The following is a 26,640-nucleotide window of genomic DNA, read 5'->3' as shown; positions in this document are numbered from 1 at the left end:
GAAGGACTTACATACAGAGGACTAGCAACTTTGCTTTAGCCATGAATCTTGCAGCTTCTCAGCATTTCAGCAGCCGGGACTTTTGAGCCAATGGCCGAAATCATGCACACATCATATCGTTAAAGCAATACTTTCATGCAGCGTATACGGGAGCACCCTATGCAGTAACCATGGCAACCACACAAAAGAGGAAAGGCAAGTCAGTAACATTCCTCTCTGCTTCTCTGGCTGGGCTCCCTGTTTGTGCTGCAGCTCAGGTGACCTGCATCTAATCCAGCCAGAGAAAGGGAGATTTTGTTAGCACAGTTTGGGGGTGGGGAGACATTTTGCAAAGCTTAAGGACACATGGAAAGCCCAGCTGGACCCACCCTAAAGGCCCACCTGGCCGGGCATCCTGTGTTCCACAGTGGCCAGTCAGATGCCTCCAGGAAGTCCACAACTAGGGCAGGAAGCCTACAGCTGCTTGGCCTCAGCACCTGGTATTGAGAGGTACACTTCATCTGACCATGGAGGCTCCGTTAGCCATCATAGCTCATAGCCATTAATACACAGATCCTTAGACCTATCTGATTATGATACTATTCTGGCATAGGCAGTTGTCATGATCACACAGTGGCCATGGCCAGCACCAGCCCTCCAAGGTAGGCCTCTGAGCCGCACCCTGCTGCGCTTTCTCTGTCTGCTGCCACCACCGCCCTTAATCAGCTTGTTCACATGAGAAGTGGGTGGGACCCCTCCACTCTCTTGTGACTCCTTGGGAGGAAGGCCACTGGCCAAAGGCCTGGTCTCCATTAGCCAGGCCTTAGCCCATCTTCCCCTCCTCAGTTTGCCCCTTGAGACTTGTTGAGCTGAACCTGAAAGGTCTAGCCGGTGTGACGGGGGAGCGGGGAGGAGCAAGCTCCCCTTCGAGGTACAGACAGGGAAACTAACCAAGCCCAATAATCCAATGAAGCAGGGCATTAAAGTCGAAGTGGGGTAGGGGGAAGACAGTAGTGAGGATGTGCCATGGAACAGGAGAAGCAGACCCTGCCCTGCCGCAGAAATCCTGGTGTAGCTAGCTCTGGACTGAGCGAGCTGGGAGAGCAGCGAGACTTACACCAGGGCCCCTTGCACCTGCCAAGGAGGATGGCCTTAATCTGGCTCAAGGACTGAAACAGAACTGGGTCCATCCAGTGGATCTCAGAGAACAGGGGAGGGACAGCTCCTTTGAGGAGGCTTAGTGAAAATGGTTATTCCTCCGTTCCCAGCTGTCGCCACCAAGAGCCATCCCAGCAGGCCACAGCACAGGGAGAGGACAAGGGTGGCATGGCCGTCACCAGCCTGGTTAAAGGCCACTCGCTTTTTTATACTTCCCACCCCATCCCGTTGCCCTTTTGTGTCATGTAGGGACTGTCTTTTTTCTACCAGCTGAATGCAAGTCACTCCAGGAAACCATTTGGCTCAGGAGCAGGACAAAAATGCTTAAAATGAATAAATATTTCATGCTCCAAATTACAAGGTGGTTCTTATCTCTTAAATATCAAATCCACAAGGTCCCTCCATGTGTGTGCTGCTCAGAAACATGCAAGAATGCACAAATGAGGTATTTCTGATGAACCCCAGGGAGCAGACCTCCAACGTGCAGGATCTATGTTGTTCATACTAGACGCCGAGGCCCCCCAACTGGAGCCAAAACATTGGCTCGGGGGCATAGACATATCCTGAGAATTGGGGAACAGGCTGCCTCTGAGCACAGGCTGCAGCTGGGAATCTGGTTTTCGGTACCAGAGCTGAGCTCAAAAACCCACTCCTGCTTTTCCCCCAAACTGCTCAACTTCAGTAGCCTAACAGATGTCTCAATGCTGTACACCAGACTCCCCAACCTAGTGCCCTCCAGATGTGTTGGATTGGCCATGCTGGCTGGGAATGATGGGAGATGTAGTCCAAATTATCTGGAAGGCACCAGTCAGAACTCTAAAGGAGTTATTTATTTATTTTATTTCATTTCATTTCTATACCGCCCAATAGCCGAAGCTATCCAAGGTGCACCTTGGATGGGTCCTTTAGAGTTCTGACTGGTTCTGACTGAAACCCAGAGCAGATTCACCTCCCCGCTGACATTGGATCCACCAGCCTCCACTGGTTGCTATGCACTGTTTCCTGGGAGTAAGCCCCATTGAACACATTGGGGCTTAATACTGAGTGAGCATTGCACTGGGGAAGGAGGGGCGAAGCCCATATAATGGATTTATTAATTAATTAAATATATATCCTCCATTTTCCCTGCAAATAATGCTCAAGACAGCTAATGATAAAAAAATACAAGCTAACATACAAAATTACAATTAAAACATAAAAACTAATCTATTAAAAGATCCTCTATAAAAAGTATATATATTATTTATTAAATTTATTGTGGCAATTGTTTAAAACATTGTGAGTCAGAAACCCTTGCTGACCTACTGCTTATCGACCCAGAGATCTTCCAGTTGATCCAAATCTGCCTTCTTCCCACCCTGTATTACAATGCAATAACATTCATAGCCCAGTGCATACACTTTTTTTAGGTTGCTTTATGGGAAGGTTGTATTGGGTTAGGAATTGTATTGTATATTCTAATTATTTTGATCTACACAGCTTCGGGTCCTTTTTCATAGAGGGAATGTTTACAGCAGTTCTTCCTGTGAACTGTTTGTTTTTATCTGCTGCAGTTTTGTTTTGAGGTTGGATTGATTATGTGTTAGTTTGCCTTCTTTTATTTCCTTTAAGCCAAACTGAATGTACATCACAGAGAAATGCGAGATCTCTGTCAATAAACTTACTAGCTTTTTAGCAGGATATCAGCCTAGAAAGATATGGCTGTTGTTATGTCATCATTGTCGGGGCACAAATTCCACCCCAGCTCCTACATTCCAGAGCATAGGGAAGAAAACTCACAACGGATGACCCTTTAGATGGGTCCTACTTCCAGGAGTTTTTGCCTTTCCAAAACCATATTCTGTATCCTAGCCAACTGCCATGGCTTCCCTCAAAGGATCTTGGGAATTGTAAGATGATACCCAGTGGGGTGTTTCTGCCCTGCCATTGCAAGTTCATTGCGCAAGTGGGACCCACCACTTACACAAGGGAGATTTAGTGCTTCTGAGGGGAAGCCCTGAAATGAGCTGACATGCTCATTTCTGGAAGGAGGCAGGGTTGTCAGAGCTCCCTTATACGAGCTCTGCTGTCCTGCCTCCTCCCAGAAACAAGCGTTTCTGCTAGTTTGGGGTTGCTCCGGAAGCATTAAATTGCCATTGTGCATGGAATGAGGGCTGCTTGCACAATGGAATTGGTGGGGCCAAAGAGAATCAGCAGGGGCATAAGTGTTTCCTCACTAGTATATCCTTTCCCAACCTGGTCCCGTCCAGGTGTATTGGACTACAACCTTCATCGTGCACAGCCAGCATGCTGGCTGGGATGATGGGGTTGTTGTCCAATGTGTGTGGAGGGCACCAGTGTGGGGCAGGCGGTACTAGTGAGCCAGCCCCATTAAACACTGTGGGACTTACTCTTAAGTAAATATGCCTAGGATAAGCAGCACATGTCTGTGGTGAGGATGTGCCCCAAGGTTCAATGTCTTCTGGAAGCAACGTGCCTTAATTTACGTTGGCTCATGGCAGTTAAAGGACAGGAAGGCCTGGCGTGCTATGGTCCATGGGGTCACGAAGAGTCGGACATGACTTAATGACTGAACAACAACAACATGGCAGTTAAGGATTGGGAGGGTGAGAGGAAAGTGGTTCAGTCATCATAATGGAGATGGGCGGTTCCTTGGTTCTGGCCCTTAAGTACATGTGAGCAGATACTTTTTCTTATTTCAGACCAGCATCTCCATCGAGATCAGATACCAGGCCATGGATGGCACTGTTGGTGCTTGGAACGATGATGAGTTCTTGGAGAGCCCCAACACACGCTCAGAAGGTGACCCTCACGAGACGGACGGCCTGCTTCCCAGTCACAGGCAGTCGCCCAGCAAGACCAGTGCTGCAGAGAGGGCACTCCGGAGGTAGCCGTTCAAATGCACGTTCAAAACTTCAAATGCAAACTGCAGGGTTGTGTCCCTTTCCTGCCACCCCCTGCCATGGGGCTGCATATCCTGCCTTCCCAGGAGCTGTCCAGTCAGTCAAAGATCTGGACTTTTAGGACAGCAGGAGAGGAGCACAGTGAGATGATGTGTTGCTTCAGCACTGTTTTGACTTCAGCTGAGCAGCTTTCTAGTAGGATGTCTCTGGCGATGGCCCTAGAAGTGTTACTTGTGTCTGTGGAACGCTGTCAGCACTGGGCCAGCAACAGGGTGCTCCTTCATGCAGCTCAATGTTGTGGGGCATGACACATTGCAGCCAGGTTCCCGAAGTTGGAAATTTGGCTTAACAGTTGGCCCACCGGCCCTGACATTTCCTTTTCTTGGATTGTTTAAAACACACATACACAGAAGAGGGAAATAAAACACACACACACACACACACACACACACACACACACAGGAAAAGTTGCTCAAGCAGCCAACTTGCTCTCTCCCGGTTGTATTTGAAGCTGTGGATTTAAGGCGTGCAGACTGGTTAAGGCATGCATTTATTGGTCCAGGACTCACCCATCAGTAGAGAACATGGTGCTGTCTTAGGAGGCACTAGCCTGCCGAAGGATGCTCAGTAGCCAGTTGAGTATGTCTGTGTGTGGATGGGGAAAAGGAGGGGTGGTTTCTGCTGTCCATACATCTCCACAGCCCAGCCAGAGCCCAGGACAAACATTCTACTGGGGGCGGTGGGTTGGGGGATGGGCCTTGCACTGGCATTTGCTTGGCAACTGCAGAAGAAATTCCCAGCTTGCCTCTTGATCTGCAGAGGGTTGTGGACCGTATGCTGAAGTTGTCTTGCAAATGTGGGCGCTGTTGTTCTCCCTCTCCAGGGTCTCCCCAGTGGTTTGGCATAGGGAGGAGTCAGGGAGGTTCTGAGGATCCAGCCCCAATGACCTTAAACTGTCCTGAAGGTTACTGAATAACGTGCACTCCCAGATGGTCATCAGAAGGCCAGAAGACGCATTGATGTTAAGTGTATGCTTTAAATCTTACAACTGGCTGCTCTCTCTCTCTCTCTCTCTCTCTCTCTAAATTTCTCTCTCTCTGCTATGGGGTCCCTGATCACTGTGACGTGATTTGGAAGGGGAGGTTAACTTTTATCCCATGGCATGTCCACAAATTTGGGGCGCCACAGATGCCCCAAATAGCACCTATGGGGGCAAATAGGATCGGGGGGGATTTTGGCAACACATTTAGAAGGTGCTAGGCTGGAGGAGGCTGCTCTACTGTGATCTTTAGGTCTTGGAGGATGCAAGTTGTCCCTTGGTATTCTGGACCTGTCCATGTGGTTCCTTGCATGCTAACCGTCCCAGTCAGCATAGAATTCATGCACCGGCATCACTGCAAGGGATTCCAAGGTGCTTGTCTTAGGATTCTTCTGGGGTCCTGCTTGCAGTGGCAGAAAGTTTTCAGCCTTGGGTCCCCCTCTTAGGTCCCCTGTTGTCCTTGTTTAGCACTGCCGATGGGCATCCGTTCTCCATTGGGACCTATGCATTTATACTTGGACTGTTTTGCAAGTAAGAAACAAATCACACTGCTCTGAATTTTGAGCTCATGGAGCAATGACTCTCACAGAGATCTGCAAAGGCACAGTAAATAGCCAATTCGCAGCATGAAACCAGGCTGAAATGTCTAATTGGAGCTGTAGATCATCTTCCCAGATCAGCACGTTAACACTTCTTGTTGCTGGGCAGGAGCACAATGGCTGGCTTTAATGGCGATTGCGCACCAGTTTCTGCATGTTTTGACGGTCCTCACGTAGTTCGCCAGCTGCACTGTTTGGTTTCTCTCGATCCAGAGCGGTGGGGGATCTGGGAGCAACTCTCCGTTTGGAGATTCAGCATCCACCAGCTCAGGTCTTGGTTTAGCTACACCGAGAGACCTCTGCTGGAAGGTGCAAACGTACACTGCAGCTTTTACTGTCAGAAAGGGCACGCAGTTTTCCATCTGGGGGCATAACCACTTCCACCGGGATTGGGCCCACGTTTTAGAAGTTCTCTCTCAAATAATTGGAGTTAATTTGAGCCCTGGTTGATTGAATGCTGCTGCACAGAATTGTTTGGATGACTGTGATCAGTGTGCCAGGAGACTGCTCAGCTCAGCTGCCAAGACTGTACTGGCTCAGCACTGGAAAACAGCAGTCATTCTGGCAATTGAGGAGAAGCTAATTAAAATCTGAGAGACTGCCAAAAGGGACAGCATATCAGACATAAGCAGACATGGTTTCTGGGGGGGGGGGATGTTTTGGATTTGTCTGAAGCCTGAACCAGTGGGGGCCGGTGGCTCCGATTTCAGTGGGGCTGTGGATCCATGCTGGGTTCCCATCAGAACCAGCCAGAATTCTAAAGGAGCTATCCAAGGTGCTAGACCTAGTTTGGGGGTAGGGTTCAGCACCTTGGATAGCTCCTTTGTTTATTTTATTTATTTATTAATCGCCCATCTGGCTGGTCACCCAGCCACTCTGGACGATGTACAATAATAAAAACAGTTTAAAACTATAAAATTCTACATTAAAAACATAATATTTCTAAAAATACCCTAACCCACCCCAAATGCCTGCCTGAACAACCACATTTTTAATGCATGGCAGAAGCTCATTAAAGAGGGAGCATGGCGGAGTTCCCTAGAGAGAGAGTTCCACAGAGTGGGGGCCACCACAGAGAAGGCCCTCTCCCTCATCCTCACCAGTCTAGCTGCCCTGGCTGATAGGACAGAGAGAAGGCCATCCAAGGCTGATCTTGTTAAGCAGCCTGCCTGGTGTTGCTGGAGGCGCTCCTTGAAATAGACTGGGCCAGAACCATATAGGGTTTTAAAGGTCAAAACCAACCCCTTGAATTTGGCCCAGAAAACAACTGGTAACCAGTGCAACTCCTTCAGCACTGGAGTGATGTGATCACACCGGCAGCTGCCTTTAATCAGGCGAGCCGCCATGTTCTGTACGAGCTGCAGCTTCCGAACCGTCTTCAAGGGTAACCCCACGTAGAGCGCATTACAGTAGTCTAAACAAGAGGAGACCAGGGCATGTACTACCGATGGGAGCAGGTGGTCGGGAAGGAAGGGGCGCAGCCGCCGTATCAGATGGAGTTGATACAGCGCTGTCCGGCTCACAGCTGACACCTGAGCCTCCATGGTAGTCTAAAATGACCCCCAGGCTGCAGATCTGGTCTTTCAAGGGTAGCCGCACCCCATTCAACACTTTAGCGTTCTTGCTGGTTCTGACTAAAACCCAGACTGTACACACAGCCCCACCAAAATTGGAGCCATCGGCCCCCATTGGCCTGAACCAAATCAAGCCCCTTCAGACTGTTTTGGGTGTTTCCTGAGGTAAAGCAGACTTCCCTCTGAAGCAACTGGAACCAAAGCTGGAGCTGAATGACCAGTGGGTGCGCCTTCTAGTTGCAGGGCACATTTTACCAAGGGCTTTCTGATCACTGTGCTTTGGGGGAGGGAGTGTGAGCTACAAATGGGGTTTCCTTGTTCTGTAGCAAGCATGCAGGAAGTCAGGGGTTCTGCGCTGGGTTGGGATCAGGTTGGGGTGGGGTGTCTTCAAGTTCTATTTGTTCAAGATTTCAAATCCTTTGCTTTCCCCTTCTCATTTATTCAATCTGTCCTTCCTACAGTGAAAAATCCTTCTTCCCAATGCCACCATATAGCCTCAAACTGATTTTCAGTCACCTTGACTCCCTAGCTCCTGTACCTATCCTTCCAAAACTTTGCAGATATCTTTCCTGGGGACAGATCTATGATGTGTGCCATTTTCATACATGCCCCAAAACCAAGGAGGAGAAAGGGGAAGCATATCATCCCCCTAAATTTTTATTTATTTATTTATTTCTATACTGCCCAATAGCCGAAGCTCTCTGGGCGGTTCACAAAAATTAAAACCAAAGAGCACACAATAAAACAATACAAAATATATAAAACCTTAAAACCACAGTTTTAAAACCTAAAGAAATTGAGGACTTGCTTCGACATGAACCACTGCATGTATCCTTTTGGAATCTTGCAGGTTTCTTACTTAGGGCCACCTCTAGAATGTATTTCATTTTCAGAGCCATGGTCCCCAAGGAACATAGGAGCAGGGGGAATAAGTGTGTGCTGTTTTTGATACCCTCAAAATGTAAAGGCTGCTCTTGCACAAAAATCCCTGTAACTATTCATCTCAGACGTGGCTGGGTTTTTCCCCTCAGGAACTATCTCTGCAGATTTCATCCAATTTTGACAAGAAATAAAAATTATCTGCAATTCTCCTTAAAACTCAATACCTGACAGGAAGTGGATGGCTTCTGAATCAGTCCAAGATGGATCAAGCCATCTCCCAAAGCACCAAATTGAGGTCCGAGCCAAATCCTGAGGCTGGGGCATGCCTCTAGCTTCAGCCCCCCCCAGTTCAACTGGAAGAAAATGATTTCCATTTCTTTTATAGTGAGTTAGGCGTTACGTTTGTGACCACATATAGATGGGAAGGAATATCTGTTTCTAATGACCGTCTTCTGATTTCTTTTCGTAATAAGGGCATACAGTGGAGTCTCATTGTATGGAAATGAGACATGATGCAAAGTAGTTATAGAAATTTTCACAGCTAGAAATGTTAGCAGTAGAGCTGACTCAGTGGTTGGGGTTATCAACCTGAAATTGTCTGATAAAACACTGGAGTCACACAGACAATTCAGGAATGAAAAGAGTGGCTGGGTGACCAGCCAGATGGGTTTCCATAAATGAAGCGGCGTGACTGCATGATGAAAGCCTTGTCTGGAAGCAGCCACAGGCTGCTGTGGGCAGAATCCAAGTCTGATGAGAAAAAGTGGCCCAGGGGGATAGAATCAGCATATGGGGAAGGGTTGAGCAGCCCCACTGTGGCCCAGGGTCTTTCTCCTGCACGTATCTTTTAAAGACACACACACACACGGGCATTCCAAGGCAAATGGTTGATTGGGAAGCCTGTGATTGTTCTGCGGTAGGCAGTTCTGTTCTGAGGGCTGCATGAAATACGACACAATCCTTACAGGGACAGGAAATTGCCCGCAACACATGGTGGATATTAATGACTATGACTGTCACGCCCATGCTCTGCTTTGCACCCTAGGAAATACACGGAGATGCGATTGTGACACATGACAATAAACACAATGCATCCTCTCAGTTTGGGGGTGGTTAACTCAGCATGTGGGCGTGTCCGTGGCGCATCCCCAGGCCACTGGTGGTGTCATCATCCCTCAGCCTGTCTTTGGGGCGTTCTGTGTAAGGCGGTGAATGGCAACCCACAGGTGTGTGGGAAAAGGTGCATCAGCATTCCCCAACCTGGCACCCTCCGGATGTGTCAGACTACCACTCCCATAATCCCCCAGTCTTCTGGCTGAGGATTATGGGAGTTGTAGTCTGACACATCTGGAGGGTGTCAGGTTGGGAAAGTTGGAGTTGCACCATGACTCTGTGTGGCTGTGTCAACCTGGGCTGATCTCACAGGTCTCCGATGAGCCAGAAATGGCCTTGTGAATGGCTCTAGAGGACTGTGAAGCAGGGCACAGACAGTTCGAATTTGCAATGATGGGGAGTTCACGACCCCACCTGCACCCCACACATGCTAAGAGCTGGGGGTTTGCAACATGCCACCGGAACAATAATCCAGGTTCTGTCCCCCAAGACCTCAAGTGAGTTCAGTTTGCTGGGTGGCACCGTCACTGAGTTCTGCTGAAATTGCTGTTCCTGTTAGCACGACCAAGCCCTGTTGACATCACTAACTTAAAGAGAGCGACAAAAACCCAGCCCCAGGGGATCATGGTCCGTGTGTTGCTGCCCATCCTTGCAGGCAAGAAGAGGACGAAATGTATTACCACAGCGATGATGAACTTCTGGGTGAGGGAGACACCATCAGCCAAGGCTCTCTCACTGCGAGGTACAAGGCCAACCTCTCCCCAGGCCTTCAGTTTGGGTTGTGGTGCTCTAGATGAAGGCTGAGTTCATACAGCTGCCCTCCCAGGGAAAGCTGACCAGGCTTGGCTTGTGCATTGTCATGAACGCATGCATGCATGGAGGGAGGAGAAATACAACCACAGGAAATAAGGCAATGTACGGAAGCCTTCCTCAACCAAGTGCTCTCTGGAAGGGTTGGAATACGAGTCTCATCATCCCCAGACAACATGGCCAATAGGGACACAGGAAGCGGCCTTATATTGAGTCAGACCTTTGGTCCATCTAGACCAGTATGGTCGACACTGACTGGCAGCAGTGGCTCTCCAGGCTTCCAGGCAGGGGTTTTTCCATTAGGGCCCTCCCCTACTGTTGACTTCTGGACAAAACGGTCATGGTGGCTTGGACGATGGAAGTTGTAGTCCAACACCTCTGGAGGGCACCAGGTTGGAGAAGGCGGATGTCTGCTGACGTCTCCTTTTCCCCACGTGGGACTGTGTTTGTGAGAGCATGGAATGGTTTCACCTTGTGGCATTTCTCAGATTTGTGTCAACCCCTTCTGAGAGTGTTTGCCGTGCAGCATGGTGTGATATAAAGCCAGGGGTGCACAACCATTTTGGCCCCAAAGGGCTGCATGTGAAACTGGCTTGGGGGAGGGGGTTCAGGGCCACACACAGGCACACACACACCTGCATGCACACATACCCAGCTGCATGCACACATCTATATGCATGCGCACCCCCCACAGGCGCACACATATGGACTACTGCAGATGTGTGCGTGGTACACACACATCCCAGTGATATCGGTCAGCAGGCAAAGGACAACTGGCATGAGGGTCTCTGGGGGAGGGAGTTGAGAGGACAGGACAGGAGGAGGGAAATTCAGCGGTGGTGGGAGGGTTCGGGCAGCCATGGGGGGCGCGCCCCTGCTATACAGGCACGTGGGTGAAGCTTCCCGTGATGGATCCTGGAAATGAAGGCTGCCAGAACAGCTAGGAAGGGAGAAGAGCCGTGTCAGGTTTGCCTTAGAGGCGGAGCTTCCTGGACCCAACAAACAACCAAGACCCCCTCCTGAAGGTCTTTTGAAATTGGGCTGAGGGTCACGTGAAGGCCGAGGGCCATGGATCGAGCCCCCCACCCCGGCTGTCCTGGCTCACACAAGGACGTATCTGCTGTTCTTTTCTGAGGTGCCACAAGACGCCTGGCTGTTTTTGCTGCCTGAAAGAGACTCACCCAGCTGCCCCCTGGGATGCCTTGGCATGGGGGCCTGTGGCCTGTGGCCACCCCTGCAGTGCACAGCCTTGAGCCCTGAGGCATTTTTAGAGAGACTCCAGATCCAAATTAGAATTTTAGGGTGCTCCTGGGCCATCTTCTTGGGGTGGGGGTGAGGGAGGGAGTGCGCCCCAGGGTGTATCCCAGAGTTGTGGGCCTCGGGGTCTTCCCCATGAGCGTGCTCTCAGGAAGACGGCAGATTTCCTTTCCTCACGGTAACCTGTCCGTGGTCTCGGCAATGCCCAGCCACAGAGATCCAGCACAAGAACCCTATTGTGCCGCTAAAGAATCAGGCTGCGCCAGCGGATGTAGCTGCTGCCATAGCAACCACCAAAGGGCCCAGAAACCCAGCTCCATGAGGATGTCCCCCAACGCCCCTCCTTTTGCAACATATGCAGACCGCTGAGCCTTCCTGGGTTGGAAGGGAAGACGGGAGCGCCAGACCGTGGTCTTTCCCGGCAGGCTGACTATGATTAACCTGGTCACCTTTTTCACTGACGTAATGGACACCGATGCTGCCGCTGTTTTCTATGGAGCTAGATTATGATTTAATTAGTTTATTTATTTCGTATGTGTATTTATATCCCTCCTTTTGGGGTACAAATCTTTCCAAAGAGGCTTAAAAGTCACATCAATAATCAGTAATAAAGTCACAATAAACCATACCTTTTTTTAAAAAAGAAAAGAAATAGAAAGTGATCAGGATCTTTCCTATGGGGCAGATGGTGGTAAATGGCCCTGGGAGGGAAAGGAACAGTCCAGCTGAAGCAGGGCTCTACCAGCCGTCCTCATTCCCTCATCTGTTAGTTGGTCCAGAATTGCCTACTGCAGCTTCCCCTCACCAGGCACCCTCCACATGTGTTGGACTACAGTTCCCATCATCTCCTTCCAGCATAGCCATGCTGGTGGGAATGATGGCAGTCCAATACATCCAATACATCTGGAGGGTGCCCAGTAGGGGAGGATGGGCTACTCCAGGAGTCCCCAGCCTTTTTGGACCCAAGGGCACATTTGGGAATTTGAGAAACTGCTGTGGGCACCACCACAAAATGGCTCCCATGGTGGATGTGGCTAGTCACATAATGGCTGCCCTGGGGGCCCAGCTAGTCAAAAGTGAGCTAAAGAAGTGTGGGGAGAGCAACAGTGAGGCTAGAGGCTGGGAGGGAGGGGGAAAGAACAAGGCAAAGAGCGAGGCTAGAAGCTAGAGAGGGAGAGAAAGAAGGCGGCCCTAACATTTTCCAAAGTTTTTATTTTAAAGAAGCATTTGGAAGAGGGCAGGGAGCAGAGACCTTCATGGGCACCGTTGGAGGTCTCTGCAGGCACTGCGTTGGAGACCCCTGGTCTACTCTGACTGCTAGCAGTTCTTCAAGGTCTGAGGTTGGAAAAAGAAGTCCCCTCCACACTTGCTACCTGAGATCCTTATTAAAAATGGGAGACATGAGAAACTGAACCTAATGCAAAGCACTACATGGAAAGCACTAAGCCTCTACAGTATTTATTTATTTCTATTAAAATACCTTTAGGCCATCTTTCGGGTGGCTTACTCCAAAATCATTCAATAAGCAATAGTAAAAAGAAAGGATGAATTAATGAACAGCTAATTAAAATACTAGCACATTGTCAGCAGGTAAAACCCACCATTACAGCTCAGCTAAAAGATTTTAAAAGCCATTTCCAAAAACAGGAACATCTCAAAATGCTTCAGGGAAAAGCAAACTGGATCTGGTGGGTTTTTTAAATCTCAAACAGCTCTTGCTTGCTCCTGTAGACATATATCGGCCTTCCTCAACCGAATGCCATCCAGATCAGTTGGACTACAACTCCCATCATCCCTAGCCAGCACAGCCATATAGCTGAATTGGTGGAGGGGTCGGGGAAATAAGGCCAAAAATGGCTACACCAAAACAGTAATCCCAGTATCTAGTTGCTCAGAGAGACGCATATGCTTGTATTTCTTTGAAGCCTGCGGAGAGAGGATCTTCTTGACTGGGTTGTTGCTTGCAACTAGGCATGGCGGAGAATTCCACCACGAAATCCGTGGTGGAATGAAGCCCCGCCGCCCACCCAACCCGCAAAATGGACCCGGAATGGAGCACCTACCTGCTGCCATCCGCACTGCATAGCGAATGGCGGCCATGTCCGTGGCCGCCATTCGCTTCGTCCATATAGCCGTGATAGGCTACGTAAATACTTATGTAGCCTATAACGGCTAATGCAGGGACACCATTTGCGTCCCTGCAGAAGCCGTGATAGGCTATGTAAGTATTTACATAGCCTATCACAGCAAAACTAAGGAAACGTAAATGGTGGCGGCTACAGCGGCCGCCGTTTCCGTTCCCTTTTTTTTCCGCTGTGATTGGCTATGTAAATATTTACGTAGACTCTCACAGCAAAACAGAGGGGCGCAAATGGCATAGTGGCTGCCATTTGCACCCCTCTGTTTTGCTGTGAGAGGCTACGTAAATATTTACGTAGCCTATCACGGCGGAAAAAATGGGAACGCAAATGGCAGCCGCCGTAGCTGCCATTTGTGTTCGCTGTTTTTTTTTCGTGGTAGGCTATGTAAATATTAAGTAGCCTATCACGGGCCGGCGTAAATGGCGTCCCCTACACAGGACGCCATTTGCGTCTGCACCAGCCCGGCAGTGGCTGGAGGCCTCGCTGCGGGTTGGCCCAGCTGGTGGCTCCGCGGCTTGGCCACGGAGCAGAGCCAGCCAGGCAGGGTTCCGGGGGGGAGGAACGGATCGCCTCCCCCTGTTGAGGATTCCGGGGGGAGGAATGGATCACCTCCCCCCAGCTGCGGAACCCCAGGTAAGCAGGGTTTCGTACACCCCTACTTGTAACATGGTTCATTCAAAAAGAAGTGAGAGAAGATCTGCTGGAGAGTCCAGTGAGACTCCACAGTGCCTGAAGACTTCATGAAAGAGTCATTTGCTGCCTGTGCTTCCAATATCTTGAGAAAAAAAATGTCTCATTAGTCAGCTAATTTCCTATCCCACCGGGAGGAAAACAGACCACCCCGGAATGAAAATAATCTGTAAATAGCACCGCAGGGCCCTGCCAGATCAGCCGTTTGCCCACAAAAAGGGCCAGTGGAGGCTGGCGGCTCCAAAGTCAGTGAGGCGGAGAATCCGCTCCGGGTTTCAGTCAGAACTCTAAAGGAGCTATCCAAGAGGCAGAACCTTGGATAGCTCCTTTAGAGTGCTGACTGGTTCTGACTGAAACCTGGAGCGGATTCACCGCCCCACTGACATCGGAGCCACAGCCCCCACTGCAAAGGGCTGCTGCATTTTATCTAGAGGTTTCACAGAACCATAGAATGGAAGCGACCTCAAAGGCCATCTAGTCCAACCCCTTGCTCAGTACAGGCTCTGCAGTACAGGATGCAATTATAGCATCCTTGACAGACAGCCACCCAGCCTCTGCTTAAATACCTTCAGCAATGGAGAGCCCAATCTTTGCTTTGTTTCCCCATTAGGGGTTTGTATGAGAGGTTTGTGATGATTCTGAGCCAACCACGTTTAACTCATCTGAAAGGTGATCAGCTCCAGACACAGAATGCAAAAATGTGGAAGCCAGAAAAAGCACATTAACCCCCATGCACACAGCCAAGGCTCAAACCTCCAGTTAAGAAGTGGAGGTGTTGGTGCTCCCTCCGTCCAGCTTCTTGCTGATTGTGGGGGGTCCCCTCCATATCATATCATTATGAGTCATCACTCCTGTCTTACTGCCTCCAACTCTGTCTTATGGTCAGGGCTGTATAATCATATATAATGTGCAACAAGAAAACCTAATAACAAGAAAACCAGGACAAATTCTACAACTTGCATAGTTCTGCCTATGTTTTGTATAGCTTATTCTGCATCTGGGGGGTGTGCTAGACCCTTGGCAAGGGGTCTACTTTGCCACATAACAGCTGAAAGTATGACATGATTTGCAGCAGAGAAGCAGCAGATAGGAGGGGATGCTTAACCCTTTTCCTCACCTAATGCTTTCCCCCTCTGACTTCTTCGCCATCAGTGCTTTTCTCTTACAACACAACAAAAAAGGTAGCTTGGGGAAATTGTTGCAGGAAAAAAGCAGTGGGAGGGGGTGGGTTAAGCACCCCTCCTGCCTGCCTCTTCTCCACTACACGTCACACCTTTCACATCCCATCATTCTGCAGCTGTTCAGTACTATGTTCAATGCCTTGTTTTAAAATAAAACTGCTCTGACCCTCTGAAAGGGAGTCGGTTGCAAAATATAGACCTCTAGTTTGGGACTATACATTAGAAGCCCCACTCCTAGCATGAGGTTAGAACTGGGCTACATGTTTGGAAGAATCGTGTGATACAGCCTCCTTGGACTGAACCACTTCAGGACTGCTGGTGGGTGATCACATAATACAATCCTCATCCAAGTTGAACACTCCCTGGCTATAGAAAGCTAGCAAGTCAAGGCGAAGGGTTATAGCCAAGCCTCCTTCCTTACATGCTAGCTCACAAGTGCAGGGAGTATGGAGGATCATTCAAGCATGTGACACAACACACACTTGCATTCTAAAGTGTTAACAGCAGGGGTGGGGAACATATAGTCCTCCAGCTGTTGGTGCACTGCAACTCCCATAAGCCCTAGCCGACATAGCCAATGGTGAGGGACTATGGGAGTTGCAGTCCAGCAATGTCTGGAGGGTCAAACCTTCCCCATTCCCATGTTACAGAAATGATGTACCATGTAATTCTTCTGAAAGCATAGGACGGCCCTGATACATGTGTCATTGCAGCACGTTTGTGTGATCAGTCGTATGTCTGAATGTGACTCTTGGATGTGCGTAACGGATCAAATCATTTCTCCCTTTAATGACATGCGCAATTTGTTTTAAATGCATTTCGGCATGTAAATGGAACAGTCTGGGTGAAGATGGAGACGACTATGACGGGTAAATATGGTGTGGAGTGAAGCATGTACAATTGTGAGAAACACTGAGGGACATGAGCAAGTTCTGCTTGTTCATTCATAGAGTAGTTCTTGCTTGCAGAACCTTGGCACTGTAGCCCTTATAACGTTCACCCTCGCCGAAGCAGTTCTACGAGGATGTCATTGCTGACTCCATTTTACAGGTACCTGTAAAACGTGAAAGGCATTGGGCTGGATCCAGACTACTTTAGTTACTTAAGAAGAGCCCTCCTGGATCAGTCCAAAAGCTCAGTGTTAGAGCCCCTGCTTTGCATGCAGACAGTCTCAGGTTCAAGCCCTGGTATCTTCTGGTACAGCTAGGAAAGAACCCAGCCTGAAAGCCTGGAGAGTGCTGCCTGTCAGTGTCGACAGTGCTGGGCTAGATGGACTCAGGATCTGACTTGGTATACAGCAGCTGGCCATCTTCCTATGTTCCACTCTAGTCCAGCATTCTGTTCTCACAGTGGCCAACCAGCTGCCTGTAGGACCCACAAACAGGGCATGAATGCAACATCACCCTCCCACCCATGTTCCTCAGCAACTGGTGTACAGAGGCATACTGCCTCAGATACTGGAGGTAGGATAGAGCTAGGGATGGCGGAGAATTCCGCCACAGACTCCAGTGAGGCCGGATTCTAAAGAATCCAGCAATCCACCCCCCCGCCATGCCGTGAAGTCCCTGCGGACCGGATCCTACCTGCCTCCAGCGGTCCAGATCCAGCCGCTGCTGGCCACTACTCTGATGTGCGGCCGTGAATGGCATCTTGCGTAGGGGACACCATTTGCGTTCCCGCTTTAGCCGTGATAGGCTACGTAAATATTTATGTAGCCTATCATGGCTATAGCAGCGACGCAAATGCCGTCCCCTATGCAGGATGCCATTTGCGTCTGCAGCAGCCTGGCTGCGGATTGGCCTGGCCGGCAGCTCCGCAGACACGCCATGGAGCGGAGCCGGCCAGGGAGGATTCCGGGAGGGAGGAACGGATCGCCTCCCCCCTCATCGAGGATTCCAGGGGGAGGACCGGATCACCTCCCCCCCATGGACCTCAGCAGAGCAAGGTAAGTGGGGTTTCGTACACCCCTAGATAGAGCCATCAGGAATAGTAGCCATTGACAGCATTCTCTGGGAATGTGTCCAATCCCCTTTTAAAGTCATCCAAGTAGGTGGCTATCGCTACATCTTGTGGAAGTGAATTCCATAGTTCTAACTGTGTGAAGAAGCCCTTCCTTTTGTCTGTCCTGAATCTCCCACCATGCAGCTTCATGGGATGACCTCATTGGGTTGTAGTATTATGAAAGAGGGGGGAAATGCATACTTACCTGGAAGTAAGCCCTGTTGGACCTAATGGGACTTACCTCTGAGTAGACATGTCTAGGATTGTAAGGTTAGTCTGCATCCAACCCACTCCTATTTTACAGATGGTTGTGGCTTGACCATGATCAACTAGAGAGCCTGTGGTGGAGGGGGGGGGGGCTATTTAAATCCACCACTCCCAGCACAAAGTCCAAAGCTCTTACATTCGAGGATTTGCTCAACAGCATTTACTTTTCTTCCTGTGTTTTTTTCTTCAAAAATTTATGATTATCTCTACAATGTATTTCCACCTCAAAGACGAACATTCTTCAAATTTTCCAACGTGATGATAAAAGCAGCCAGTCTTTCAGTCTGTCACAGGTTTCCGCTTTCAGCAAACTAAAATCTTTTGAATGTTCTCCATTCAGGTGAAATAGGTAGGTTTTTTTAAAAAAAATGTGGGGGGACGACTGGGAGCTTTAAATGTCACTTTAAAGGACCCCAACATTTCTTAGTCCTAGTTGCCCCTTGAAAGCTGGCTGAACGAGGTCCCCTTTTTTGCGGGGGGTGGGTGGGGTTTATGCAAAGGACTCCCTTGTTTCAGCTCAGGTTTGGAAGGGAGGAGATGATTTTCATCATTAATGCATCATCCCTTCAATGAGCAGGGCCAAATCACACATGACGCATTTTAGAAGTTGTACACAGAAGATGTTTTACCTTAAAATGTAAACGCCTCTCTGCAAGGCCCTGAGCAGGAAGCCGGGGTTGGCTGAGCAGCCTTTGAAAGTAGTGTCTGTTTCATAGCAAACCTGGAACTGACACAGTGTAACATCTGACTGTGCCCTGCTGCCATTGTGGACACAGCACCCCACCCCGCCCCTCCAAGGCACCCTTCTCTTCATCTGAGTGGGCCTCCCCGAGCGAGCTTTTCCTGGGGGGTTGTTGTGCTCCACCTGTTTATAGGGTGACACCAGTTCTTGTGCCACGAGAGCCAGCATCCTTCAAATACTGAAATATTTTAGGCCACCCCTCTTGTGAGTGATGGTGTTCTGTTGCCTCTGACCCAAGTTCTTTAGAATCATAGAATCATGGAATAGTAGGGCTGGAAGGGGCCTACAAGGCCATCGAGTCCAACCCCCTGCTCAATGCAGGAATCCAAGTCAGAGCATCCCTGACAGATGGCTGCCCAGCCTCGTCTTGAGTGCCTCCAGTGTAGGAGAGCCCACCACCTCCCTAGGGAATGGGTTCCATTGTCGTATTGCTCTAACAGTCAGGAAGTTTTTCCTGATGTTCAGCCGGAATCTGGCATCCTGTCACTTGAGCCCATTATTCTGTGTCCTGCAGTCTGGGATGATCGAGAAGAGATCCTGGCCTTCCTCTCTGTGACAACCTTTCATAAAACCACAGCAAGATGGGGCAGTGTTCTGTCTAGCTCCAGGGATGAGGTGGAGTTAGTGCTCTGCCAAAATCTGTCCTCCAATTTCCTGAAAGTTTTCTCCTCCCATGAAAGAGGCTTCCATTGTTCTGCCTCATTCAGGATGCTTCATAATGTATTTTTGTGGTGTTTGAGCATACCTAATCACAGCTAGCCTCCCAGGCTGCCTGCACGTCTTGATCTGAAAAAGCTCTATGGGAGGAATTACCTCATGGTACCTTAAACTAGGCTTTAATTGAAGTGTAGGAAGCTAAGGCGGCCACATAGGTGAATGTACAATGAAAAGCAGGACACTTGTGCTCACTCCTCAGCCACTTCCTAAGTAAGGTAAGCCCAAGAAACCCAAAGCCAACCGATGAGAATTTCTCCAAAATTTCTTCACCATTGAATTTCTTTTCAAAAGCAATTTCTCTTCTATCAAATTGAATGAGAATGGTCAAAAAAAATATGAAATAGAAAAATAGGAAATCATAGAATCATGGAATAGTAGGGCTGGAAGGGGCCTACGAGGCCATCGAGCCCAACCCCCTGATCAGTGCAGGAATCCAAGTCAGAGCATCCCTGACAGGTGGCTGTCCAGCCTCGTCTTGAACGCCTCCTCTTTTGTACTCTGGGGCAGGGAGAAAGTCAATGCTGGGGAACGTTACCTGATCAGTGTTTACTTTAAAAAATTAATTGGCGGGATGTAGCTATGGAGGAGAATACAATCTGGCCCAAGTGAATTATTCATGTGCCTGTCCCTGGCGCGCTCTGGTCCTCCGGGTTCTGTCCAGGCTGCTGGTTTTGGCCTGTGATGTTCCTTCTGAGAGCCAAACAACATTATATACAGTCCCCAGTTTTTAAAAGTTTCTGTTTCAAAAGGCCTCTATTGCTGCCTGGGTTCTGTGTTACTGACTGCTGCTTTTAGCTTAGTTTTTGCAGTGTTTTTAATGTGCACTTTTCTTGATATGTCCTTCTATTTGTGTGTGTTTGAGTTGTGAAGCTGCTCTGAGTGCTCTATGAATAGAAGGCATGCAGATAATACTTTGATGGAGACTGCGTGTGAGTGCGCGTGCGCGTGTGTAACCAAAATGCTGTCAGTTTCAGCCGCGGAAAGGTGAGGAAGGAGGAGATGTTTAATCCTCCCCCCCCCCCGTGCCACCATTTGTTTTCTAAGAATCACCTTTCAGAAGCTGCTTTTCTCCCTGCTGAGAAAAAGATACCGATACAAGGATCCTGCATCTTTCCTCCTGCAAATGGAAAAGCTGCTGGAGTTTTGCTGGGAGGGGGGAATTTTTTTTTAAAAAAAATTAAAACCAATATTGCTGGGAAAAAATTTTTGCTGGCAGGAAGGGATGCGTTAAGCAATCCTTTCCCCCTTCCACTCAGCTGCCCCTGGGTGCAGCCTCTGAGGCTGCTTTTCAGTTAAAAAAGAGAGAGCATCAGGACAGAGTCTGTTTCTGCTTTCTCCTTCCTATTGACTAATTTGGCCCTTGGTTTGTCACCGCTATGGCTACGAGAGCATAGTGGTGACAGACCAAGCAAGCCGGTGTGGTGTAATGGCAAGAGTGCTGGACTAGGAGTCGGGAGACCCGGGTTCTAGTCTCCACTCAGCCATGAAGCTCGCTGGGTGACTTTGGGCCAGCCACAGACACTCAGCCCAACCCACCTCACAGGGTTGTTGTTGTGAGGATAGAATGGAGAGGAGGAGAATTATGTACACCGCCTTGGGCTCCTTAAGGAGGAAAAAAGGCATGATATAAATGAAATAAATAAATAAATAAATAAATAAAGATCTCCTCTCCTATGGCCCATCATGACCTCTGAGGGGGACACCCTCTGAGAATTTTGCTTCCTTCTGTGTGTCAGAGTCAGACTGACACATGAGGAGGCATCAGTGGTGGCAGCCCCCAGCTGTGGGGCACACTTCTCTCAGCACACCAGCGAGAACACCTTTCGCAGGACATGTTCTGAGACAGAGATAGATAGATAGATAGATAGATAGATAGATAGATAGATAGACACACAGACAGAAGGACAGTGTGTGTGTGCTGTTTACATGTTTGTATATAAAAAGTTTTTTATATTATGTACAATATCGTAGTTTTAAAGTTTTTTACCTTTCTAAGGGCAGAATCTTATGGCCACTAGTCAGCAGACAGACAGCCATGGGATATGTCAGTTTCTGGGAACTGACCTCAGAGCCCGCACTCCGAGGTCGGTTCCCTAAGAACCGACCTTCCCCCACTCCCGCACTGCCTTGCAGGCAGCTCGGAACTGCCCTGTGCTCCATGCTCAGAAGAGCAGTGCAGAGCAGCAAAAACGGGGTGTTCCTGGGGGCGTGTAGGGGCGGGGGAGCCGGAACTGCTGGTACAACACATCCTCTGTGTTGTCTGGCTGCTGCTTCCCGCACTCCGAGGTCCCATGGCTAGACAGCCTAAATCAGCTGTCTAGCCATAAATGCAGGGCAGCTGAAGCATGGAGGGGATGATCCCCTCCACACTTCTCCTGCCCTGCATTGGATAGGCAGTCACCTCCAAGTTCAGAGGCGGCCGCCCAATTAGGGATGTCAGAGAATTCCGTCACAGATCTCGGTGAGGCCGAATGCCAGTGCATTCGGCCCCCTGAAATCCATGGCGGAACGGCCTGCCACCCCCCCGCCCCCCATGGATCCCCCCCGGGACGAGACTTACCTGGGGCGGATGTTCCGGACGGCGACGGCTCCAGTGGAGGCTGCGGCAGCGGCAGTGGCGGCTGGTCTTCCGACCGGCTGCTGCCGCCGCCATTTGCAGTCTGTGTGTTGTTGGGTTTTTTTACATAGACTTGATAGGCTACGTAAAGACTTACGTAGCCTATTACGTCTGGGTTAAAAAAAAAAAACCACGTACGCAAATGGCGGCGGCTACAGCCGCTGCCATTTGCGTTCCTTATTTTTCGCCGTCTTAGTCTACATAAATATTGACGTAGACTAAGATGGCAAAAAATAAGGAATGCAAATGGCGGCGGCCGTAGCCGCCACCATTTGCGTACGCTGGTTGTTTTCCCCCATCACGGCTAAATACAGGGATGCAAATGGCGGCGGCTACGGAAGCCGCCATTTGTGTCCCTGCAGGCTGCCCAGCGGCCGGATGTTCGGCTGCGAGTGGCCGGAGCATGCTCTCATTTCCAGTGCTGCCAATTCCCCCTTAACCCTAGAGCCTTTCTATATAAGGCATTTATTGTGTGCTACTTATGGTAGTTTGCAGGTCCTTTACACGATATTATCCTCCTCCAGGGCCTCTCCTGTGCTTTGCGATGATCATGGTTTTTTTCCCCCTAACAAGGGAAGTCTAGTATTTTTTCTGAATGGCATTATAGAAACCTAATGGAATTCCGCAATTCTGCTACACCACAACACCACCTAGTGGTTGTGTAATGGAACATACAGAAAGGAAGAGGGGGAAAAAAACCACTGAAAAAAGCATGTGTAAAGGAGAGGATCTTAATCCCGCAAAGAATCTGGGAGCAGAAGCCTCAGGAAAAGTGTGGGTTAAAAGCCTCATGTAGAAAAGCCCCTAATGTTGATGTTTTTCTCTCCTGTCCTGTGCCCTAATCCAGCAAACTCTGGAACAAGAGCCATGACAGCTACAAATCCATAGCCAGGTACTGAGACTCAAAGCAGAGCTATTGGCTCCAAGCAGGATCTTCTCTTTCTACCCCAACCTGCCCCGCCTTGGTGGGCCACAAGCAGGGCTGCATCCTTGTCAGGGCTTAGCCCCAGAAGTGGTCCTGGTAGCTGCAGTTTAGCCCTGGGACTCAGAATAGACACGCGAGTTCCTCTGAGCATGCAGGGAGTGCATGACTGAATAAACCACAACCAGGCCCTGTTGCAGATAGCCCTGGAAAAAGGGGATTTTAGTTCAGAATGGTTTCTTGTGTGTGTGGAGGGTTGGGGGCTTGAGCTCCAGGACTTCTTCCTTTTAGAACCAGGGGGCAGCGCCTCTTTCAGCCTGAGGGCCAAATTCCATTTCAGAGAAGCTCTTGGGGGCTGCATTCCAGTGGTGGGCAGAGCTGAAGGCGCAAGGGGTGGGGCCAAAGGCAAAAGGGGCAAAGCCCCAAACCATACAGGCCAGCGGATCGCAGCTCGACGCTCTTGCTGCCTGGGCCTCAGCAGGGGCATTTCAGCCTCTTAGAATGGGGGAAACTGCACCAAAGCCGGAAAACCACCAGACATTCAGTGGTCTGGGAAAGGGCGTGGGGCCATTTGGGGAGCCCCATAGGGCCAGACTGGGACTGCAGCTGGGTTGGATTTGGCCCCCAGGCCTGAGGCTCTGCACCCCTGTTCTAGAGACCGAGAACTGCTGTCCTGAGGGCCTTTGAGGATGGCCACTTTCCACGTGGATCTGGGGGCCTGTACCATAGAGAGGAAAGGAGTCTGGGCCCAGAGCAGCCCCTTCCATCATATTGCTGAGATTGCTAAAAGCAATCATGGACCCAATCCTGCCAGCACTGCTGTTCCATGACCTGCTGCCATGAGGCAGGGCTGGGACTTTTTAACCTGCAGTGCTTGCAGCCAGGTGGTGAAAGGTTCCGAGAGTGTCCCGTCCCCCCGCTCCCAGCTTACAGCACATTCTTAGGAATGGGGCAGGGATTCGTCTCTGCGGGTGGCTGTTCAAGTACCACCATGCCATAGTTACTACAGGGCAACTGCTGCCTGGTCAAAGGGTTCCTTCCGCTTGTGGCGCTCAGGGTTGGTCCCCTGCTGCAATCCAGTGAGCTGCAGCAAACTCTGTCAATGTGGCTCTCAGGGTTTGAATGGTTTCCCCTCCCCTCCCCTCCTGCTGCCACGCACCAGTGATGGCCACGGACATTCCAGGTACATGCCAGCCCTCTTGGCTGCAACTCCTTCAGCATGCACACAGTGTGTGTATATGTGTGTGTGTGTGGGGGGGCAGTTGGAGGGGCACGGGTGTGTGTTCTAGACTTCAGCGCTGGGCACAGCATGTTTGGATGAGGATGATGGAAGTGATGAAGCACTTTGGGGAGAAAGATCCCAAACCCTGGATCCAGGCATTTTGGATGGCCTGGGCAGAGGGCCAATGTCTGTGTGTGCCACTGTGCCAGCCCCTCCCCTAAAGAGATTTGCTACCCCTGTCCAAGACCTATGGCATCCTGGCCTTCTTAGGGCCAGCATCACTTAGTGCTTCTGCTCTGAGGCCCATGGGGGGCCCCAGAAATGTTGGGCTGTCTCCATGTGTTTGGGGGTGCCTTTGGGAGCCCACTGGAATGGTAGATTTTAAACAAAGTTGTTTCACGGGCCAAATAATTTAAATAAAATCTGAAGATTAGGGCTGTACAGATTTTGTTCAATCCATTCCATCTGCCTTTCACAGATTGTCAGGTGTTTGTTCTGTCATCTGCTCATTGACAGAATCAGATTTTTTTTTTACAAGGAAAGTTCTACTTGCGCTAATTCGCATTAGTGCTGGTGCACATAGGCGCTAATGAGAATTAGCATAAATTCCCCCCCCCCAAGTGAAAAACTGGTCCACAAGTCTGCAGAAGTCGCACAACTCAGAAAAAGCTGGTCTGCCACAGAATTCGCAGGTCAGATTCACAGAAATCGAAACTCATTGGAATCTGCTGCAGTTTTCTCCAACATCCCTAGTAAAGTTGTCAGGCCCCCATCAATGGTATGGTTCTTTTTCTACCGCCACCCCCACCCCACTCCACTCCACCTCCATGAGGAATAGGATACATTATACCAAGAAGACTGGAGAATGAATTATGGAAAGTTAGAAAAGCTGTGCAAATTTGGTTCATTTATTTGCATAATGTGTACAGCTTGCAGAATTCAGCTTTTGTAGTGGCATTTAAGCCACCTCACCGCATGGTTTTGATTTTGTTTTTTAAAAAATGTATTTGCTGTCATTGCTGGCCACTCTTTCTACCTCCAGCCTGCGTGTGCTGTGGTTTTCCGACTGGGATATGTGACATGATGTTTGGGGAGTGGATTGTATAGCTCCTTGTCAAGGGTTGGAATGTGTAGGGGAAAGCTTTTGTTGCTGCAAACAAGCAGATTGTTCTGAATTATGTGGCACTTTTACTTTCAGAGATAAGGCTAAGGGAAAAGAGAAAAAACACCTCCATTTGCCATTCAGGTATTGCGATACCCCCCACTCCTTCTCGCTGGTTAATTCCCAACTTTGGTTTTGAGTCCCTAGCTGCAATACTACAGTTCCCCATCTCTTCACCATGTGTGTGAATAGCCTGAAGATTTCCTTTTTTGAGAAAATGGGTAGAAATGGGTGTTGGTGGTGGAAGAAAATCCAGTATTTTCACTCTTGGACGCAAGCACACCAGACACTAGATATGGGTTGGGAGAAGCCAGAAATTGTGTGGTTGGCCACAGGGCCGTCACCCACCCAATTCTTGGATGTGTTGTTTGCCACAGGACAAGGAGGATGTGTCAGAACTGTAGAATTGTTGCAAAGTCATCCCCCCCCCAGCCCCCGACTTCTGTGCCTTTAAGAATTGTGCAACAAGCAGAAACTCAATAGGTGAAATTCAACGGAGAAAAAAAGAAGGCAACTCTACCCTGTTTTCTTAGCCCTAAAAGATATCTGAGTTGTCTCTAAGACTGGAGATGAACAATAGATTTTAAGAGAACTGACAGTGGTTGGAGAGAGGCTCCCCTTCTCAGGTTTTGCAGGTTTTTGAAAGAGTACCCAAACCCTGTGAAACCTTGTGATGCAAGGTGAAATGGGGATGAGGATATATACACTGTGGGTAGCCATTCCTCTTTCAAGTTGCCTTCAACTTTCTGGGAAATAAAAACAACCTGTCATTTTGACTGTGCAGGAGTAAGTCCCATTGAGCTCAGTGGGGCTTAATCCCAGGGAAGTGGGTATAAGACTGTAGCCTGAGAAGGCAAGATCTGACCCACTGCAGCTTGTCCCAGCATTTTTGGCATTGTGATGGGAGAAGGTACATCTCTTGAAATTCTCATTTCTGGGCAACTCTTGAGAGGAGAGTCAGTGAGGTGTAGTGGTTATAGTGTTGGACTAGGATTGGGGAGAACCAGGTTCGAATCCATACTTAGCTATTAAACTCACCGAGTGACCCTGAGCCAGTCACCCTTTCTCAGCTAAGCTACCTAGCAGGGTTGTTGTGAGAATAAAATTGAGAGGGGGGAGCAACCATATATGCCCCCTTGAGCTCCTTGGAGGAAGGCTGGGATTTTTAGAAATGTAATATAAATGCTTGCCTTTATCTGGTTGATTTACTTCCCCCACTTCCCATTCCTCATGTGCTTTCTGTTTTTCATTTGCACGGCTGCCCACCCATCTCAGCAAAGGCAAAGACAAGAGCTACAAGTAGGTGTCTTCGCAATCATGGCCTCTCTTTCTGCCAAGCCTCTGTCTGTCTGTCTGTCTGTCTGTCTGTCTGTCTGTCTCTGCAGCTCCTATGTCCGTTAGAACAGTGAGTTAACAGGCAGATACTGGGGCAGTGTTTTTGACAAACGAAACTCTGCTAGGCTCATCCTTGTCAAAACAGAACAGGATTCAGCTGGATCCGTAGATGAGATCTTCTCTCCCCATGGCAAGAAGATAGAGCCTTGCATACAGCTCAGTGCAGTGGTGTCCCCCTGCATAATGCTGGCAGGTCCTACAACGTCCAAATTTTTAAAATAAACTTCATATCTATAGGGTACAATAAGAAACAACGGAATAATTTGGAG

General features: G+C 49.3%; 1 protein-coding gene across 1 annotated transcript in view; it reads left to right on the top strand.

Moving 5' to 3' along the window:
- Positions 1–26,640, top strand: part of OTOF (otoferlin) — a 167,086-nt gene that overhangs the window by 75,909 nt on the left and 64,537 nt on the right. The window contains exon 5 of the mRNA XM_084833256.1: positions 3,840–4,024. Within this exon, the coding sequence (XP_084689382.1) occupies positions 3,840–4,024 (185 nt within the window). The remainder of the gene's footprint in view (positions 1–3,839; positions 4,025–26,640) is intronic.

This window comes from Heloderma suspectum, chromosome 1, assembly GCF_057233095.1.
Source record: "Heloderma suspectum isolate Gila_16-S chromosome 1, 16-S_ref, whole genome shotgun sequence".
In the NCBI taxonomy this organism is placed as follows: Eukaryota; Metazoa; Chordata; class Lepidosauria; order Squamata; family Helodermatidae; genus Heloderma; species Heloderma suspectum.
The sequence above is the reverse complement of the archived record's forward strand: the minus strand, read 5'-3'. Positions and strand labels throughout refer to the sequence as shown.